This window comes from Styela clava, chromosome 7 (assembly GCF_964204865.1).
Source record: "Styela clava chromosome 7, kaStyClav1.hap1.2, whole genome shotgun sequence".
NCBI lineage: Eukaryota > Metazoa > Chordata > Ascidiacea > Stolidobranchia > Styelidae > Styela > Styela clava.
This window is the reverse complement of record NC_135256.1, coordinates 17,497,772-17,519,011: the sequence shown is the minus strand read 5'-3', so window position 1 is coordinate 17,519,011 and position 21,240 is coordinate 17,497,772. Positions and strand designations below refer to the sequence as shown.

The 21,240-nt window shown below is 35.3% G+C and overlaps 4 protein-coding genes across 5 annotated transcripts in view; 3 read left to right on the top strand and 1 right to left on the bottom strand.

Moving 5' to 3' along the window:
• Positions 1–12,554, bottom strand: part of LOC120327941 (conserved oligomeric Golgi complex subunit 3-like) — a 29,662-nt gene extending 17,108 nt beyond the window's left edge. The window contains exons 1-8 of one of the 2 annotated variants that reach the window (XM_039394315.2): positions 12,197–12,554; positions 11,687–11,827; positions 10,960–11,121; positions 10,197–10,337; positions 9,352–9,444; positions 8,864–8,992; positions 7,912–8,090; positions 4,986–5,097 (exon numbers count right to left, since the gene is read on the bottom strand). In XM_039394315.2, the coding sequence (XP_039250249.2) occupies positions 4,986–5,097; positions 7,912–8,090; positions 8,864–8,992; positions 9,352–9,444; positions 10,197–10,337; positions 10,960–11,121; positions 11,687–11,827; positions 12,197–12,373 (1,134 nt within the window). In that variant the 5' untranslated portion in view covers positions 12,374–12,554. The remainder of the gene's footprint in view (positions 1–4,985; positions 5,098–7,911; positions 8,091–8,863; positions 8,993–9,351; positions 9,445–10,196; positions 10,338–10,959; positions 11,122–11,686; positions 11,828–12,196) is intronic. The other variant, XM_039394317.2, reaches the window with a different exon arrangement.
• Positions 1–20,583, top strand: part of LOC120327835 (transcription initiation factor TFIID subunit 9-like) — a 120,471-nt gene extending 99,888 nt beyond the window's left edge. Inside the window, exons 2-6 of the mRNA XM_039394195.2 lie at positions 16,986–17,166; positions 17,810–17,946; positions 18,488–18,631; positions 19,082–19,156; positions 19,977–20,583. Coding sequence (XP_039250129.2) covers positions 17,007–17,166; positions 17,810–17,946; positions 18,488–18,631; positions 19,082–19,156; positions 19,977–20,030 — 570 coding nt within the window. The 5' untranslated portion in view covers positions 16,986–17,006 and the 3' untranslated portion in view covers positions 20,031–20,583. The remainder of the gene's footprint in view (positions 1–16,985; positions 17,167–17,809; positions 17,947–18,487; positions 18,632–19,081; positions 19,157–19,976) is intronic.
• LOC144425048 (uncharacterized) lies at positions 248–4,946 on the top strand. The gene has a single exon (XM_078114203.1). It carries the CDS (start codon positions 1,104–1,106, stop codon positions 4,452–4,454), a length of 3,351 nt encoding a protein of 1,116 aa, XP_077970329.1. The 5' UTR covers positions 248–1,103; the 3' UTR covers positions 4,455–4,946.
• On the top strand, positions 13,687–16,983 carry LOC120327834 (transcription initiation factor IIA subunit 1-like). The gene has a single exon (XM_039394194.2). The coding sequence runs from the start codon at positions 13,798–13,800 to the stop codon at positions 14,833–14,835; it is 1,038 nt and encodes a 345-aa protein (XP_039250128.2). The 5' UTR covers positions 13,687–13,797; the 3' UTR covers positions 14,836–16,983.
• Positions 20,584–21,240: the final 657 nt, after the last annotated feature.

Sequence of the window (21,240 nt, the reverse complement as noted above, 5' to 3'; positions counted from 1 at the left end):
AATAAAATAGATTCAGATTTCGGAACTCAATCTAATAGGAAACCAAACTCAACTCATAATTTCATATGTATAAGAACAGGATTTTTTCAAGGATAACCATGGCCAAGCTTGATTGAGTTATTATAGGCAGAAATAGAATGAAGAAAAAACTTGCAGTTAACACCTTTTATAACTCTATGTAAAAACAAAATTTTTTCACCACTTGTTCGCATAAAATAATTTATTAGTTAAATCTGTGTAATACAGAAATTAAAGGAATTTTGACAAAATGGCTGACATTGGACAGATAGTAGCCTACATAAACAATTGTGATATGAGGATTAGGAAAGTTGTGAACTGAATATATATGACTCTAGATAAAGTATTTCCAGCCTGTCGACAGTAATTCAATACTTTGTGCCCATTATTTTCAGACTTCTGCAATTCCGATTCAGACAATGTTATGCCCAGCTAAGCATGACTAGTAAGACGTGTTATAGGATCAAACGAAGGACGGAACAAAAACATGTGCTGCAGTCAAAAGATATGTGTTTATAAGCAGAGACAGTTAACAAATTTTAAAGGAGACAATACGAAGGCGCGAATTACTAGAATGCGATGAACAAATATTTGGTTTTTGGAGATATAACGCACTTACAAAGAAATGAAAAAATATCTTAGACGAAAAAGTAAACGAATGTACAAATTAACGGTATTCAGATTTATGAAGATATTGCAATAGATGGTGTGCCCGGTGGCCTAATGGTTATAGCATTGGACTCGTTGGTCTTACACGTTACAGAACTCAGGTTCGAGTCACATGCGCCACATTACCCAAAGTGTAATAAAATTGGATATACACAATAATGAACAAAAGGATTTGGCTTATTGAAAACAGTAGCACCTTGCATACATCAGTGGATGTTTATACGAGACATTGTTCGTAGTAAAAAATGTGCAAAACCGCAATGTAAAAAATACATATAGATAGGCATAACACAGGAAAACTACTCAATGGCAGTGAATCCCACATAACTTGACCATGTATCCAACCAATTTTAGGATATATTTTATAATTTGAAAAAAAAAATCTAACAGAGCTAATATTCCTCTTTAGTTGAATAATGGACGACCAAAAAATTCTTGTTAAGGAAACAGAACTTGCCAATGAGCTTCGTAAGTTGTGTACTCCTTATGGAGACGAACCTATGTCACAGTTGGACCAAACGAGTGAGGTATTGTTGAAAATGGGCAAATTATATTTACAAAAGGCAATTGCAGGCAGTGAAATGGAACAGAAACTGGATTATATTAAATGTTCAGCTTTGTTACACGGAGCAATAGTACGCTTCGATACCTTTTTAAATGACAAAAAAAAGAAAGCTGAAGTAGATGTGATATTAAATCAGATGGAGAGCAATTTATTACGAAGTTGTAAAGCTAAAAATAAGTTTATCAGTATGTTGAAGACGTCAGAAAGAATAAAAAGACAACTGACGGAGATGAGAGGTATTTCAAATCGCATGATCTATAAAGTGGAAAAAATTGAAGATGAATTTTCAGAAGAAGTCTCGCAACAGATGGAGGCAGATAATATCAAATTTGTTGAATATGTTATGAAAATCAATACAGTACTCTACAAATATCTTATGGAGGAAATTGCAACGACGTGTGGTTCCATTTTAGGACAGGCACCTTGTTCATTTGTTCTAGTTGGCCTTGGTTCCCTAGCCCGAGAAGAAATCTCATTATGTTCTGATTTCGAGCATGTGATTGTATTAGAAGAAGGAATACAACATTCTGAAGATTATCATGAGATTCAAGAATATTTTAGATGGTACACTGTTCTTTTTCAAGTTATTATTATCGGGTTGGGAGAAACGTTTATAAGAAGTGTTGGAATACGGAGCATAAATGATTTAAATTCTGATGATAAAAAACTTAACTGGTATTTTGACGTTATTACACCGTGCGGTGTTTCATTTGATGGCAGAGTGCCACATTCATGTAATAACCCTCTGGGCCGACAAGAACCGACTAAAAACCGAAAGAATGTAGTGGAACTTATCCAACCTGCTAGTGTAATGGCTTCGTATTTAACAAAAGATGAACATATTAAAAATGGATACTATTTGAAAGATATTTTAATCAGAACTTGTCTAGTTTATGGTGATACTGGTGTCTACGAAGATTTTAAAAATAAATCTCAACAAATCATGGACACAGAAAATACAGAAGACACAATTTTGGAACAATTGAAAAACATACAGAAAAATGTCAATGATAGCATCCGTGGAGAGGTTTTAAAAAGTACCAGACAGGTATATAAAGATGCAAAATCGTTTCTATATCGACCACTCACAGCATTATTGGCATACTTTGCTAGAATATGCAAAATACAAAACTGCTCAAGTTTTGCTATTATAGCGGCGTTGAAAAAAATCGGGATTTTAAATCCGCAACAGGCGAAGGAATTTCAAAATGCTCTTGCTATCGCTTGTGAATTGCGATTAAAAATATATGCAAAAGGAGGACATCAACGCCAAAGAATTTTAGAAAATTCGATCGTAGATATTATAGGGAAAAAGAGATTATTAAGCTGTCTGGACACGATTCTTCTACTTTCTGGAATTATTCAAAATATTGCAAACAACTACAGCGACAGAGATAATTTTCGTAAAAAGATTAAAAATAAAGAATATGAGGAAAGCTTGCCAAAACTAGTAAAAGCAGGCCAGTTAATTTATCTGGGATTAATAGATGATGCCCAAAACTTGCTGGAAAATCTACAAGCAAACATTCAAGAAAAATCCTACGGCGAAAGAGGAGTCTTAAACGCTTACAACTATCTTGCATTGTGTTATTTCTTGCAAGGACAAAATAATGAAGAAAAAAAGATAGAGTTATTTTCAAAAGCAGAAAAATTGTTCAGGCACACATTAGAATCCCAAGCAGCAAATTATGTTGATAAAGTGAACGCATGTGAACTGTTATGCAAAATATACAGTGAACAACAAAGAAATCTCGAAGGTCTCAAAATCTTTGAGATATGGGATGAAATAATCAACAAACCAGAATTCAATTTAAAATCTGAAAATTCTATGCAAATGCGAAGACTACAGGTTGAAATGATGCTTCGATTCTACAATCCAAAAGATATAATTCAAAAATTAGAAATCTTGCTTTCTAAACCAACAGACGCAAGTACAAAACTCGCATACATGCGTGGAATTGCGGAAGCTAGAATATTAATAGAGAACATGGATTCTGCTGCAAAATGCTTCAAAGATGTCATCATTTTTGCTGAACAAAACGCATCACTTTGTGATAAAAACCAGCTGATGTCCTTTCTAGATGGGGTTCTCGATACCCAGCTAAAACACGAATGGAAAGAGGATGCATCATATACTTTACGGCTGAGAAAAATATTGCAGGAGTCTGAATTAAAACCAGTGTATGATGACAAGCGCGCATATGAAAACAAGCTTCTTAAATATCACACAAAGCTAGCAACATTGAAACAATCTGAAGAGAATACAAAACAAAAGCACATCACAGCAGCACTTGAGATTTGTGAAGATCCGAAAAACAGCAAAAACTGTTATGACGAGCATGCATTCACATTGGCACTTATGCTAAGAAATGCTGTCGAAAATATTGATACCATCATGGAAGCATATAGAAAAGCACCTTATGGTGTGAAAACCCATCCTAAGCTTCATAGAGGATTATTACACTCTTTATACCAAATTTTAAATCATTATGGACATGAAATCCGAAACGGACATTTATTCCCAATTTGGAAGACATTGACAGAAATCTTTGACGTTTTTCATGAACATTTCAAACACCCACGTTTCATAACAATTTTGCATGTTATAAATTATGTTATATCAAGCAGAAAAGAGATATCTGATGTTCTACCCAAAGAAAACCTAAGGGACATTTTTGTAATGACAAATATATTGCCCGGAAATGATGAATGCATACAGTGCCATAACTATGCTATGGGTTGTTTCGCAAATTGGGAAGTGAAGAAATGTGCTCAGCTTCTTTGGAAAAGCATATCTATGAATCATTCAAATCCATATGTACAAAAAGGATCAATAGCTTTGATGAATAAACTCGTCCTAGCCAATCCTCACATGATAGCAATGAAACGCATCGAAAAACTTCTACGAAATTTCATTTTAAACCATGTAACGACAGTTAAAGACAAAACATCATTAAAATACAATTTAGCAGTGGAAAGTTATGCGATGTTTGAAACGGCCATGAGTGCAAAAGCACTATGGGAAATTATTACTACTAAAAACTCAAGTACTTTTATCAAGAGAAAATCTACTGTTATGCTGATGTTTGTTGTGCTAACAAGTATGGAAAAATGTCACTATGGCCTTGAAGTAAATGGAAAGTTTATGACTTTGGTAAAGCCAGGTGTAACGATAAAAGGCAAACTGCATTTCCAACTGTAATAAATGTTATAAATAATTATTAAAATAGCGGACAATGTAAGCGAGTGGTCCATTTGCATTGGTGGGGTCGGTAGCTGATGCCAGAAATCTGATGATTGAAATGAAACTCTACCGTGATCTTTATATTATTTGAAAGATCAATAGGCCTACTAAAATATATGCACACCATTGTCACATGACTACCACAGTTTCAGAAAATTTGTGCCAAATGTTTACAGAATTGTGCCCAATGTCATATTAAAGTGTGTACCAGATCCAGATGTCATATAACAGTGTTCTAGTAACTTGAAAAAAGCAAATGATTGGGTAAAATATTGGGCCTCCTAGAAAAAAAATAAGTTTCCGATAGTCACACCAATATTTATGGAAAGTGATCCATTTCTTGTCCAATTATGATGACAAAACCCAATTTTTTTTATCAGTAAGTAAATTTTTTTTGTAGGATACGATAAAATTTTATTCATAATGTCACAGGGTAGCAAAATATTTGGTTTCGACCATTTTTGACTTGAACATTCTAAACCCACTAACCTGTTTGTTTGCGGCCAACAAGTCAGACATAGCAGTAGTAACCGATGGTCCAACTAGCTGCTCACGTTGCCGGAAATAACATTGATGAATTTCGAAAAGATAATTGCCATACCTGAAAGAATAAACACGGAGCTACATGAAAGGGACACAGCCATAAGGGGGGTTAAAAACTTCCCATACCAAAGCTCAGAAATTTCCTTGCAACTTTTTAAACAATCACAACACTCGCCAAAGGAGCTGACTATTTCAGCTGATAATGAATTTTTTGTTGAGATGCGTAGCCAGTAGTGTATTGATTCAGAAATTAATAATTTAAGATAATATTTACATATTTATACCTGGGGGAGAGGAAAACCGATAAGATGACTTAATCAAATAGCAAACCATGGCCTCTCATCCGGTTACCAATACATATCGGGTATAATATTAGTTAGCCAATTGTTAGTTTTTGAAAGCATGGACTTGATGGTGGAGGAAGTCATACCCGACCAGCGGTTACGTAAACCAGTGGGTCCCAACCTTTTTTACATCGCGGCACATTATTTAGCTCTTTAATATTCGCGGCACACCTATCACAAAACACAAACATTTTTTACTCATAAAGAGTGCGATAGTCGAATGCGAACAAATAGTTAATAGTCAACAATATTACAACTGTTTTCTTATATTAATATAAACGAGAGCGTCTTCGAAGCACCTCACATTTAGGGCTGTCCAAGCGAACCAAATATTCGAAATCGAATCGAATTGCAAATTATTCGAATTGTTTTTCGACTAATTTTCGAATCGCTAAAATTAGGTACCGGTACATAAAGCGGAAACCACCTTTACGGGATGTTTTTCATCGGGCAAGCGGCGGCGCTCCGAGCTCAGACCACTCTCGCTCCCGGCTTGCTTGATTGGTTTCCCGATATTTCTCTCGCCTTCATTTTGTGATAAACATGTCATTACTAATGCCCGCCGGTGGCACGTGATTAGCCATTTCATGCATGGTCATCATAACAAGGTATAATCGATCGTGACGTTTTTGAGAGAGAACAAGGAGAAAAAGGAGACAATTTAGAAACCGATAGTTCTATAAATAGAATCGATTTGAAGCTGTTGAGTTAGTTATCATAGGAACATGGTACAGGCAACTCAAAGCTGAAACAGGTGTTTCGGGATCCTTATGATGGCAATACCTTCTTTAAATGGAATTTGTAATTTCTTATGATGGCATTACTGTATTATCCATCTATATACCAAGACAAATAATTGCACTCTCGCATTTTGATGGCTGTTGTACACTAACAATATTATAGTCATCAAATAATATTGTCATCAAACTAGCTTGGAATTTTTAAATGCAATTTTGAACTTGAGCAACAGTTTTATCTATATTGATGGTTGTTATTATTTTGCTGAAATTTACACAAAAAAACATAAAGACTAGTGAATAGGATCAAAATAGCATCTACAGGCTTTATATGTCCTATTAAAACTGAATCCATCAAAATTGAGATTGCAATTTTTGAATAGTGCAATTTTTACTCTTAACACTCAACAGTTTTCGAGACCCAAATTTTGGAGTTCTCCAATTTTTTTGACCAGTTCATACAAGCGTGTGATCTCCTTTGATGTAACTGCACATACGTTACCACAACATCGAAGGGCAGGCGTTTATTGTATAATAGAGACAGATTTACTATTGCGCAATAATATTCGATTATTCGGTTCGATTCGGCGAAAATATTCGATTCGATTCGAATCAAGAAATTATTCGATTTTGGACAGCCCTACTCACATTACTGTCAAAATTCCTGTAAAAGTTGCGCGGCCGCACGGGTAATACGTGGTCTTCAAACGTACCGCTGATCATGCGCTTCGGTTTTGCTAGCCCTTCCCCGTTCCACATTACTATTTACCATGTCGAAACGGTTATTCGACTTTTCAGACCGCAAAAACTACCCGAAAAATATAACCGTTTTTGTGTTCAAGATAAGAAATAATAATCAATTCCACAATGCTATTGTGAAGTAGTGCAAGTAGTTTTTGGACTACCATGCGATTCGCCAAATTACTGGCGTGATTACAGATCGCAAGGGTGGGCAAAATAGTATATTTTCATCGAATTGAATAATTTTAACGAATTGTCGAATATCGGGTTGAATTCAGGATTTTAATCCGATTTTTAACCGCTTTGATCTTTTTCGTCACCAATTGTAAATTAACTGTCCCAATTTTAAGCTAAAAATATTATCATTTCTGATGCCGGAATGCGGATATTTATGAAGACGATAGTTGACCTTCTTGATTTTACTTTTCTATTGTGGCTGTTTTAATTTCGTATTAAATAGTGAATAAAAACCCTGCAAAGTCATCGCGTGAAACCTGAATTCTATTTTTTAAGTTCAAAATATGATTAAGTCGGCAATGACTGCAATTCTACTAGTCAAATAATAACTTCCTGGTAGAATTTGAGAAAAATTTCACACAATAATTCCACTTAGTCTGACTGACTCAAACTGTAAGCATGGACGGCTTTTTTTTAAATAAGTATTAAATAAAAGGGTATAACCTACCATTTATGAGGATTTCTATACGTGAATAGCAAAGCCTTAAAATCCCCTGATTTTTAGAAACTAATTGCGGGATCAGGAATAAAAAAAACAGTCAGAATCCCGGGATTTCCTGGGGTCCCAACCCTAGCTGCATCCATGGTGACCATTTTTCTTATCTGCAAGTGCCGCGGCACCCTGGTTGAAAAACACAGATGTAAACAACTCTCCGGCGGCAAGGAGTCCGGCAATCCTCTCTCACATAACTATCCCCACATGGGGTTTCAAACCTGTGAACCCATGTAGGGTAATCAGAGGTGCGGTGGCGAGCATATTCCTAACGTTTAGCACAATGCGCCACATCGCCAGTGCGATTTTGTTATACTTACTCAGCATTTCGTTCAATTCTCTTTTCAATCTGTTCCACGAGTCCTAGAATCCTGGGAGCATTTGTTCGAAATTTTCCATAATAAAGTGTAAATGCATCTTCCTGCACAGGGACAATATTTGTTTCACTGCCACCACCAAGAAGTGATTGATCTCTTTGAGAAGTTGGCAACACTGAAACCTGTAATGTATTTTCAACTCTGTAATGCCTCAGATCATGGTTTCTCGGACTGGGCCCTAGTATGTCCTGAGGGGCCCATGGAGTTGTTCTCAGAGGGCTACAAACAAATGCTACAAAACTTTAACTGTAATACAATTATTTTTTTGATTTTGTTTGTTGGTTTTTTTTTGATTAAGCGTGGATCATAAAATAATCAATGGAAACACAAGCAGAACTAGGTATTTTTCATAGAAGGACAGCGGGTCACAAGTGTTGACAGTCTTTGAAAAAGGGCCACGAATTATGTGCAAGTTCAAAAACCAGTGTTTTGGATTATTTACATTATCTATAAAGGGTTATCATCGATGATTGAGATCTTTTTACTATTGTAAACGAAAAATTTGGACCCAAAAGGGCCGAATAGGACATGGTGTGCGAATAAATAGAAGATGGCTGGAGCTCGAGATATTATGATTCGTGACTGGGACTAAATAAACTTTCAATTTTTTACAATTAAAAGTTTTAGAAACATAGTTATGAATATTAGGATTAGATTAAGGGAGTAGTAGAAACTTAATTTTTGACCTAGTGGCTAAAATGCTTAAACGATGTTCTAGTGCTTTTATAAGAAAAACACTCATTACCACATATGAATGAACAAGGTAAAATATTTTAAGGCTCTGCTTGATAACCCAATATTGCCAGATATATCAGACAAAATAAAAGAGAAATGTAGCTACAATATAGAATATATCATTTTGAATTTTTGCTTTTGAACAGGAATAAATCCTTACCTTGCGATTCAAGATACTCTTTGTTGTTTCATTCAATGATTTCACAATATAATCCTTAATCATTGTCAGAGCATTTGACAAGCATACTTTGAATTTTGTCAAATAATCCAGACTGTCTTTGTATGTTGACTAGAAAGTAGAAAATCAGAAGTCAAATTAGATTTCTTCATTACTATTCGACAACTTTGCTAATTAAAAAAAAACATCTATACAAGATACACCGAGCTAAAGAGGTAATAAAAACAAGAAAAAATACTGACGTCTGAGACCATATACTAAGTACCAAATTAGACAGGGTGACCCAAAAATAAGTATCCAGAAATTTCTCAAGTGGAATAAAATGAAGAAAATTCAATTAAGCCTTAATTTAACTTGTTTGTGTATGCATGTATCAAAAAAAATTCAGTGATCTTTCAGTGATGTGATCAGTGATGTTTTGTGAAGTTATGTTCTCTCTAGAATAGGAAGTGAAAATATTGTAATCTTACATGTGTCTCCATAAATTTGATACACTCATCAATGCGAGTCAACAGAGCTTGAAATGATTCTCCTGTCACAGCTAAGCTTGGTGAATGAAGTTTCTGAATTAGTTAAACATTTTTCACTGATTGTTCATCTTCACAATAAAACAATCAAAATAGTAAACTAAATACTAAACTTCATTAAACACTGAAACATGTAACAATCGAATGCAGGGATGGGAAAACTATTTCTCTCTATTTCATAGAGAATTAAACATTGGAGAATTCAAGAACCACCGTTTTTCAGAATACATAGTACATTGAGAGTGCCATGAGCGAGTTATTTTTCACATATTCTTAAGATAAAAGGTCATAACGCAACTGACTGGAAACCCAATATGTCCCCCTACCTAATATATGAATACTCACACTCACTAATAAATCTATTTTGTTTATGGAGCTCACTCATCCCTATCAATGCATTCATAACCCTAACCCTATTCGGCCAAGATATGGGTTTTGTTAAAATATGAGTTTACTTAATATTAGTGGGGCTGGGGGAGAGGGGTAATAAGTAAAAAAGGACAAAGAAAAGCTTAATCACATAAAAGATGTGGTCTCATGTTCTTTCATGTAATAATAGAACTGATGGAGGTTTTGAAGTATTATTGATGAATATTGTGAGCACTGAGCGGGCTTTCTTTACAAAAAATAAATTTGAAATGTGTGAAGAAAAAATTACAATCTCTGATAATTCATCATGAGGGAATTTGAATGTTTCCAATTTGGGATTACCTTAAAATTTTGCGACCCGATCTAATGCTTCTGGTTAGAAAATGACATATCTAAGACACAAAAACAAACACACATACTGTGGTAATCCTGTCAAGTTCGTTGAAGAATTCAAGATCGTGTTCGATGCTTTCTGCAGTATTCATTAACTTTGTTTGATCAGCAAGCAGTTGTTCACAAGCATCATGAAGAGCGTTCGTTTTTGTTGATACAAAGACATACTAAATATTAAGTGCATTATAATAAATAATAAATGATAAAATATTAATAAATGCTAAATAATAGTGCATTATATTTGAACGTAGCAGCACTCTGTAGTGGGAACTGTAACAAGTTCAGTTCAATTTAACTGGATAAATAATCAAACTCCAAGCAGTAGGCTGGTACATTTATATATATGAATAAAAATTTTGACAACAAATTTATAGTGCTAGGTTGTATTCATATATAAAATAGCGACACATCACAACCCACTATGGCGTTATGCCTACGATTATGGTGAGATTCAAATTGTCCAGTCTTTCAAGAGAAAAGCCCAAGGACAATTGACATGTGTCGCCAATGCAGTTCTTGTGGACATTTAGTGAACCTCATACTGTTCAATACAGTATATAGAATATTAAACATTTTCGATGATTTGTGACTCAGTGCATGCGTCAACATATTGTTTATGAATCTATCTGCCATATAACTAGGTATTCATGAAGTAGTATTTCAGCGCTTCCTGGCACTTCAGTTGTTTCAAATAACTTTGCTCAGAAATGAGTCTCTTTTACTTTTGAGTGAGTACATATCAGAACTTTCGAAAAGAAGTGCTGTCTATAAAAACATATAATTTGCTACCTCATGCTCAAGTTCTTTGAGTGATGACAGAGCTTGATCAATATCTGCAATAATCTTACTACAATGTCCCTTGTAGGTTTTCAAGATATCAACATGTTTTGTGTATCCTTCAGCCTCCAATTCTGACATCTTTTCCTCTACTTTATTGAACCAATTGTAAAACTGCATGCAAAAGATATTAGTTAGCAGACAAGCATTTTGCACAACAACTCAATAGATATCGCAAAAAGTTATTTATCACAAAAAGTTATTTAAAGATTTCTAATCGAAATACTGGGTTATTGTGTAAAAGAACGTATCCGTAACAGCTAGCAGCATTGGCCCGAGGCCGGAAAACATGGTTTTCCAAGTCTTGAAGGTCTAAAATGCATTTCGAGTTATGAAAAATTGCTCTATATATGATACAGAAAACTGTTTTTTCTTTTACATTTCAAAATGGTGATTCCACAAACCCCCTCCCCCCTCGGTTACGTTTACGTCCCAGACTCACTAGTGACTGCATAGTAAGAAGACATTACAATGAAAAAGCTGACATGAACAGAAACTTTCTAGACTCCTAGCAATTCCGAGGTGGTTCACGTTCCCACTGGTCATTTACGACCACCATGACTATCCATGCTCCTGAAACTATTGATATACTCAATCTGGACAGTCAATCTTGGTTCCCCATACAACGAGTTGCCAAATCAGATTTCCTCCCTTCACACCCAAGAAAATGGATAGAAACCTGTTGCACGTCTTGAATCTTTTCATTTGCCATTCCCAACTCTGCAAATCCTTGAGATAAAACATCTTCAATGGAACCAGAAGGATGAACTTGTTTTGATGAAATTTTATGGCGAATATTCACAGGTTCATCTAAAGGCAACTGTGAAAAAACATTTTAATTGAATAATTCAGACATAATTTCAGGCTGATCGAACAAGCGTGTCTGCATGTAATGGTTCTCAACTTGAAGTAACCAAGTTTGTTAGAGCTACAGTCTCGCACAGAATAAATCTAAATAGAATCTCATCTAATAATCTGAACTTTCTAACTTCTCGAAATGTTAATTATCAAGAAGCATAACATTCCACAAGCGAGAAAAGCTTACAAAATAACTTTATAGTTGCATATATATTTTTATGTTATTTAAATTTCCTGCAAAATTGCTGCAAGATTTTGAACACATTCTGAAGATGATGATCATGAAATGCCATACCGTACCTTCAAGAATATTATTCAAGAATTTACCAACCTCTATTGGCAGTGGCCGACTTCCTGCAATAGACGCAAGCTCCAAATAGCTGTCTTTTTGTTCCGATGTCAGAGGTGCCAAAGGGTCCGTTGGAGAATCCCAATCACTCAGTTTTTCAATGTAGGAAGTGGTGCTTGGCTGTGAATATCGCGCGTGACTCGGCAAACTAGTTGACATCTTCGAAAATCACAGAATAAAGAATGCGAAAAATTCACACTAAACGATTAGTCTACCAAGATGCACAGTTATAAAAACTGCTCACGCAAACTAGTTCATAAATTTAGTGATCGGTTTACCATGAAATCGCAGTGAACTCCTCGATACAATTTTACCGCGTGCGGTGAGGCGGAACAATGCGACGTTTTATATAAGAGTTATGTGAAATGTCGGCACCAATCAAAACGCTTTAATCGGCAGGCAATAAGAAGAGTGGAAGCACAATTGATTATATACATGCCAAATTCTAAAAATCTCCGACAAACTTCAAAATATATAATGTAATTACAAGCATAAATACTTTATTTTTATTATTAAAAATATTTGTAACTCTTATCATAAAGTAAGTTTTTATGATTATTCATAACAAATAAGCAGGTCGTTCCACATTAAAAAAATTATTTCAGACACTTATAATTTTGGTTGGTTTCATGTGGCAACAATCCTTTTCAGCGCAGCCGGTTGCATTTCGTCAGTCATTTATAAATGGCGTCCTTTCGGTCGAAATCTCAGAGCCGTCCTGTTGCTGAAGGCGGTCTCTTGGGAAGACTCTCCTTCTGGCGTGGCAGTCGCCGGTTTTGTATAGTGTTTGTGTTGTATTTTGGTTTACTGGGCTGAATTTTCATCAAATAAAGCTTAAAAAGTTTTTTTCAGGCAGTTTTGGGCTAATTCTGTGGTTTCTAGTATAACGCGCTTTTTGGCATTTGTTAGGTTGAGAAGTTATGTTTAGTTAGCAGGTCAAACAATTTTCGTACAATGAGATAAGCTACCCAAGTCTCAAAACAACAGATATAAATCAATAAAAGAGTGGATCATATTTGAAAATATGTGTTTCAAAACCTATTTCAGTATTTGTTGTAAATGAAACTATTACTGTATTAATTTGGAGCTCCGGGCTGTAAAATAGATATGATTATCCTCCATATATCTATAGTTCAAGGTGTTAGCTTAGAAACATGCTTGCAATCATACTGCTGATTGATAATTGTGTGAGTTCGCAGTTTAAAACTTGCAGACCTGGTGGATGGATAATAATGTGACAGAATTGATTGACCCATTGCATGTCTCAAATGCATAACTTAGACTACTAATCCTGTAATCAGCTATGGCAGTATGGCTTGCTTTACCAAGTTCATGTATCTGCAAATCTGGGACATTCAACAAGTTAGCTCTACTTTGACTAGTAATCACTCATTGAAAATACAACAATACTCTGATACTGCGATATGAAAAGTTGTATCTTATTTAAATATTTTGCACATACGTTTATGTATTTACCACTATCTGGTTTTCAGGCATATTCACTAATATAGTATAGTAAACAAACAGAAATATCTTGAATTTCCCAGTCATTTATCAGGTTTTGACTATTAGTCATTTGGGACATGGCTAATAAACAGCAAAATCCTGTTGCAAAACTTTATCAAACCGTCATAGATGATGTCATTTCCAATGTAAGAGAATCTTTTCTGGATGATGGAGTTGATGAACAAGTCCTTCAAGAGCTCAAGCAAATATGGGAAAGTAAGCTTGTTCAAACGAAGGCTGTTGATTCGCCTGTAGTTGGAGATAGGACACCTCGTCCCCAAATGTATACTTATATGGCGCAACCAGGTCAAGCCGGCCAGCCTGGACAACCTGTCATGTATCAAACCGTTCCAGCGCAGCTCTCAGCAGCATCACAACAGGCTAGACTTGCTATTCCAGACAGAGTTGTTTACCAACAAGGTACAAATATTGTCCTTCCAACACAAGGCCAACAAATATATCACACACCTTACCAGCCTGTCACTGTTCTCCAACAGTCAAACCTCCAGGTCCCACATCAACGGCTACCAGGCCAGACACAGACAACCATCGTCCTGGCTCCAACTTCATCTCAAGCTGGCGTATCTGGTCAGCAGAAATCAGCATCTACTGGAAAATCAAATCCATCTGCAATTATCCAGGTTGACGGAAGCAAAGATTCTTCATCCGATGAAGAAGGTCCATCTACCTCCAGCTCAAGCACTACCATCTCTAAATCTAATGTAAAATTATTTCCAGTGAAGAAAAAAATACTCCAATCTGGGAGGAAGAAAAGGGGGAAAGTGATTCTACAAGTAGATGGTGGTATCGATTCCTCATCTTCAGATGAGGATGTTGAAGATGATGATGATGACGACGATGAGGAGGATGATGAAGAAGAAGACACTCAAGAAGAGGAGGAAGAAAAAGTAGATGAAGAGCCTCTTTGCTCCGCTGATGATGACAGTGATCAGGACGCTAGTGAACTCTTTGATACTGATAATGTAGTTGTGTGCCAATATGATAAAATCCATAGGGCCAAAGCTAAATGGAAATTTAATCTCAAAGTTGGCATAATGAACTTGAAAGGAAAAGATCACGTCTTCCTAAAAGCTAATGGCGAGGCAGACTGGTGAACTTATTAAATCATATCACAATGTTATCGCTTCATAAATAGACTATTGCTCATGTTGCTACATTAAGTTTCGAGAAAGTGTCTCATTATGAATATTTACAGAAACACAATTTTATATTATAGCCTATTAAAACAGGCTCTCACTAGAGGTGGGTGAGACTTAAAATCAAAATTGTCTGAGAATTCCATTGAGTATGAAGTCATCAGATTCGGCAACAAGATCATAAGCGTGCCAATTCCCATATTAGATGACAAATTTATTCAAATCATAGTCATTTATGTTAAGAAGGTTTATTATCCCTCCTCTAGAAATAAACTATGATTAATCATTGAGCAGTTTTACAATAATTACTTACTAGGTATATATGACATTGAGCAATTGTAATTATGCACATCATGGACCAATGTTGGCAGTGGGGGATATGTTTCGAGTTTATAGCAGAACTTCTTGAATGTTTAGTTTTGCCAAGCACGTGTTGTAGATTGGCTGCATTATGCATTTGCCATACAGCTATTTGAATGTCACGCAACCTATTGGTTACTGTGGGGGGGGGTGATTTTGTAGCACTATGTTTTTCACTCTAATCTCCAAATTGTAATATCTTTAAATTCTTGAGAGCAAGTGGAAATGAGCCTCCATATTTATTCTGACCAAAATTTCATTGTATTATCACTGGACAGCAAACAATTGAAATGGCATCTGGAAGTTTCACATTATGAGGAATGGTGAATGTGTTTAATATTCGTGATCATGTGCCTTCGGTGCTCGTATTTTATTTATTTTTTGTTGTGTTATCATAAGTCTGCGGCAGGTGTTTTATCCCTCGAGGTTAGATACCCCATGTGTTGTTCATTTCTTAGGAAAATATATGATAATATTTATATTTCCATATTAGTTACCTTCGTTACACTGCCATTTAATGTAAGTTTGGCCAATAAATTAGTGATATCTTCCTTTTGAAATGCCCATTTTACATTAAAGTGTTTAAAACTAAAAGTGGTCTTATTTGGCTAAATACTGGTTTTCATTGGTATGGGGTTAGGTATATGTTTTACAATCCCAAATTGCAGTATTTATACATCTCTTATCAACTTCATTGAATAAACGATTGGATGCCTATCCTGCCATCTACATATCAAAATATCCAACTACCTGTGAGATATGTATAAAATGATGAGGTAATAGAAAATGTTTTTATAAGCTATAACTTATCAGTAACTGAACTTGATTCAAAACAATCAGATACAAGAATTATTTTCTTTTTGAAAACTTGATTGTTGGTGACCTGTTTTTTATATTATATTTATATGTTAGTATTCAAACACTCCCAATGAATCTGCTTTCACCTGCATTAACTGTGGCTGAATGAATTTTAGGCAAAATATACTAACACCACTTAATTTAGGGATTTGAAATATTATTTTACAATATATATTTTAGCTTCATTTTTCTGACCTGCCTGTAACTGAAAGTTCTGTGTGGCATTGAAAAATACTCATACAAGATATTTATCTTACATATGTATCTTCCACCCACTCCTTTTCTGTAATATAATTTTTGTGTTGTGAAATTATGAATCTAGCTAGTCATTATTGCTTATCGTTTTCTGGCATGGATTGGTTTTTTAACTGAATATGCATATGAATATGAAAAAGCTGAGTGATGGGTTCATAGTGTTAAATGTGTATAAAAAAAAACTTTAGATTTGCTAGGTAATTCTAAGTGACCGATTTGATTCTGTTATTAAGCCACTATTCGGTTGTATTGGTGCGGCATATCTTAATATCAGAGTACTTTGCTTGCTAACATCTTTGCTAATGAAATTTATTCTGTCCATATTAGATATACATGATTATCATTGTGGTAACTATTTTTTCGAATATTGCTCATATCTAGGCACTGAGCAAGTAAAGACTGCAAATCTGTTTCGTCTACAAGTGCTTTTTTTATATGAAAGTATTTATTTTTACGAAGAAAAAGCTTGCAATGCCATTATTCTATCCCACACGAGGTGAAAATGTTTGATTTCTTTCATTTGTTTATTGAGGAGCAATACGAGGAAAATTTCTACTTATTGTGCTCTATTACAAATCACTTATCAATCTTGTGCATTTTCTAGTATTTGACTATGACAAATTTTCTTTTAGATTTTGATAAAATATTAAGAAATAATGGCAGATGAGGATCAAGATGGAAATTCTGCTATGCAGACAGAGCTAGATCAAAGCTCATTACCCAAAGATGCACAAGTGATAACTTCTATACTAAAAGATATGGGAGTGACAGAATATGAGCCAAGAGTGATCAATCAACTTCTTGAATTTGTTTACAGTGAGTAGTATGTTGAAAATAAGAATATATACATGCATTCTCGGCGGTGTGGCCCATCGCTGCCCCCGCAGGGTGTTTCACATAACCACTGGTCAGTTACGGCTTACTCCACCATCAAGTCCATGCATCTGAAAGCAATTAACTAGCTAACTGACCCCATACCCGGCATGGACTAGTGACCCGACGAGGGGCTGTGGTTCGCCATATGATTAATCCTCATTATCGTCTCCCTCTCCCCCAGGATAAATATGTAAATCCTAAATCCTTTGATTATTTTAACAGTTTGTAACTTAATACCGGAGTGAAGCAATAAAAATTGAATTTATATAATATAAAAACAAGAGATCATTTTAATATTATGGCGTGAAGTTAGCCACCGGAAATACAGACGGACAAGTGTGACGGGATGAAGCGTTTGCATACACCATAAAACGTGTTCTATAAATTGAAATAGCAAAATTTTGGGTGAAATATTGAGCTCCACAGGGCTCAGAGATAATTTAAAAGAGGAAAAACAACAGTCTTGCACGAGATTTTACAACCAATTAGTCTTTTAGTTGCAGAGGAATTTTCATAAAAAAATAATTCAGCAAAATGATTCTCAGGTCCATTTGTGTCAAAAAAATGCTATTTTGGTTTTCAGGATATGTCACAGATGTTCTGGATGATGCTAAGTTGTACTCAAGTCACGCTGGTAACAGTAGTATTTCAAGAGAGGATGTCAAATTTGCTATCCAGATGAAGCTAGATCATTCCTTTACAAATCCTCCACCCAGAGATGTAAGTGTCTGTTCTGTAGTGAATAAATTAAAAGAAGTTAATGAGGAATTGATTGCCACTATTCGAATATGTACTGCTGGATGGCCATTTTTTCTCAGTTTCGCTGTCTGTGTTATATTAAAATATCAAAAATTGTTGATGTTGCTCTGTTGAATTATCTTTCCTGAAGTGATTTTACCAGAGCTGTGGAAAACTAGCACACACCTCAGACTCCAAACCTTGAACCTTCAAAAAACAACTTCAGCTCCTGACTTTGAAAAGAACAACTTTTGATTGCAAAATATTTGGCAAATGCACGTCTTCTTCATCTTTCTGTTTAAATGCTTTGTCATCTATTTCTTTCATGGTTTCTGTCAGAAATTTTGTCCTGGATTACCATTATAAGCCTGCAATTTTGACACTAATATCAATGGATACATGCCTCCATAATCCTGGTTTTACCAAGAATCATTTTTAGAAATAGTTATCTCATTAGTCCATGCAGACTTGCCTCTTTAGATATCTCGAAAAAATACTCTCATTAAAGGTATTATTGTTTCAGTTCTTGGTTGATTTGGCAAGACAGAAGAACAGCACAGCATTGCCAACTTTGAAGACATACACAGGGGCAAGGTTACCTCCTGATCGATATTGTCTCACTTCTTCCAACTACAGACTCAAATCACAATCAAAGTCTTTACGAAAGGTTAGCTTATTATTTTAATGTATATGTACTTTGAATCGAACATCTAATTCATTGCAACTTCTAATTTAGATAATATGTAGACCTATGGCATAGCAAAACCAGTTTTGAAATTTTCCATGATTGATGTGGGAATAGAGAGGGGTTATTCGAATGATTTAAAAGTAGATACAAGGAAAATTTGTTTGTAGCATGTGTGGTCGTACATTGTTTCCAGATATTGAATAACTTATCTGTAAGTTACAACCAATTTGTTGAAAAATCCAATAGCATGGTATCACATTATTTGAACTATATCTCTTCTTTCAATAAAGACTCAACATGTCACTGCTACCATAATTCACATTACACCGAATATGTTCAAATCAAAGATTTACCTCACACAGATTAATGCTATGCACTAGAAAGTTATTTTCAGACAAATGTGGAATTGTTATTTAAATTATCTTCTAGATGTCCCGACAAGGATCTAGCTCAGTTGGTTATGGACATCAACAACCTACATATAAACCAACAGTAAATGCTCAGGTCAGTCTACTGGTTTGTAACGAATTTACTGTCTCATGTCAGTTTTTAGCCAATGCTCTATGACATGGGCAAGGAGTGAGCCCATTTATTCGACGCGCGAGTGAGACCTCAGAAACGAGATCATTCTCCTTCACAAGAGTTTCAAGACTCTTATCTAATGAAACTCTGTTTTCGTTTATTCATTTCTGTTTGTTAACAATTCGTTATTTATTTAAACTCTTTTTGTCCTTTCATGACATATGGCTACGAAGAAATATATTATGACGTCACAACTGAGTGAGCTCTCGACAATTTTGGTCGGCATGCGAAAGAATTCTGTAATTAAATTTGGTCGATTTTGGTTGACCACCCCTGTCCTATGAGATCTATCTAGGTGTGGCTTTGTATCCTTTTATTTGAAATACTAGAAAGTGGTGGACCAGTTGTTAATTTGCTTTCAAAACATATAGTAATATAGGTAAATAATTGTATACCTCCATGTGGTCATAGTTGTACACATCTACCTGGAATACTTGTTCCCAGATTAAAGCAAATGAGAAATGTAGGTTTCCATAAGCTGTTAGGAATCTTTTAGCTAAATAAGTTTTGGTTTTCACAGTGGTTTCATGCTAATTCAGTGATTTCCAACCTTTTTGGTGGTGCAGAACCTGAATGGAACATTCTTGACGCAATAGTTGAAAATTGTCTGATAGCGATGGCCTTAGTAACTGATTTTATTACAGACTCTCAATTCTTAGAAGTCGCTTGTGAATACACGGTCACAGATGTTCATTTCATTTGTACATGTTATCAACATGTCCAAAATCTTTACCTTTTTCAGATGGCTACACCTGGAAAAAGGAAATGGCAAGATGTTGATGATTATGACATATGATTTGTCATTTGAGGGAAGGAATCAACTAATTGCTTACTCATTGAAAGAGAATTGCCTGCTGCAAAACGTTCAGGCGCCGACTAAAATCAAGTTTAGCAGCAATTCGGTGGCGAAGTAAAGAATTTTGGATTGGGGCTTTGTTTTTTGCGATCCTTTGTTATTTTGTCATCTATTTCTAACATATATTTTGTCCTTTATTATTTACCATTACTACGTTGTAAAAAGTTTACATTCGAAAAATTGAAAAGTACAGAAACAGCTTATTAATTTCTAGAAAGCAGTGATGGGATTCGAAATTTTAAGAACAGGCCTCTCTTGTATTGAACTCTCCAACAACAGGCTTCCTCCTTTCAGACTACCATGCCAAACTGAGTCTGAGAAAAAAACAAGGGCAGGTCCACTTATCACAAAAACTATTGAAAGAAAGCACCGAAATGCAAGTGCGAAAATAACAGAAATTGCATAACTGTAACCCTCGACGAAGCTGACCAAATTCTACATACACCACGCTTTTGATATAGCATGTGTGCAAATATACATAATTTAACAGCAACTGTAGCATGTTTGTTCAAAACCCGGCAAGGCTAGTAAATATTTTGTTGCGTTTCTGGGGCTGAACATCAGTTAACACACTAAAATTAGCGACAATAACAATCGCCTGTCTGCTCGTTCCACTGATGTAATGCAATAGGTATCTGTTGCAGATAAATTAAATAACATCGGAAGATTAGCAAGTGACTCGCACTGGAGTATGATCAAAATAGTTACTTGACAGGAGGAATAATAAAGTGGGGCAAAATTCTCCGTCACACGGAAACGGTCCTTGAATGTAGCTCTCTAAAAAAACGTCATTTGCAGGCAGGCCTAAACGCTAGTTTCAGGCGCTATCCCTGGCAGAGACGTTCAAGATTGCAATGACATAAATATTTCGGATAGGTAAGTTTAAGCTGTTTGTGGTTCGTTTTGTGCAATATATTCCATAAAACTAGTCCTAATTTCAGCAGGCACAAGTGGGCGGGATGAAACACTTTGGCGGGCCGTAATTTGAACAACACAAATGAACATGAAGGGAATATCTGTAATGAGCAGAAGGTTCGAAGCAAAGCGCTGATTACATAGCACACACCACTGTAAAAATACATCACACAATCTTATGGAGAATAAAGTCATGAACATGAGAATATAGGATTCAGGGAGACTCGTTTATAAA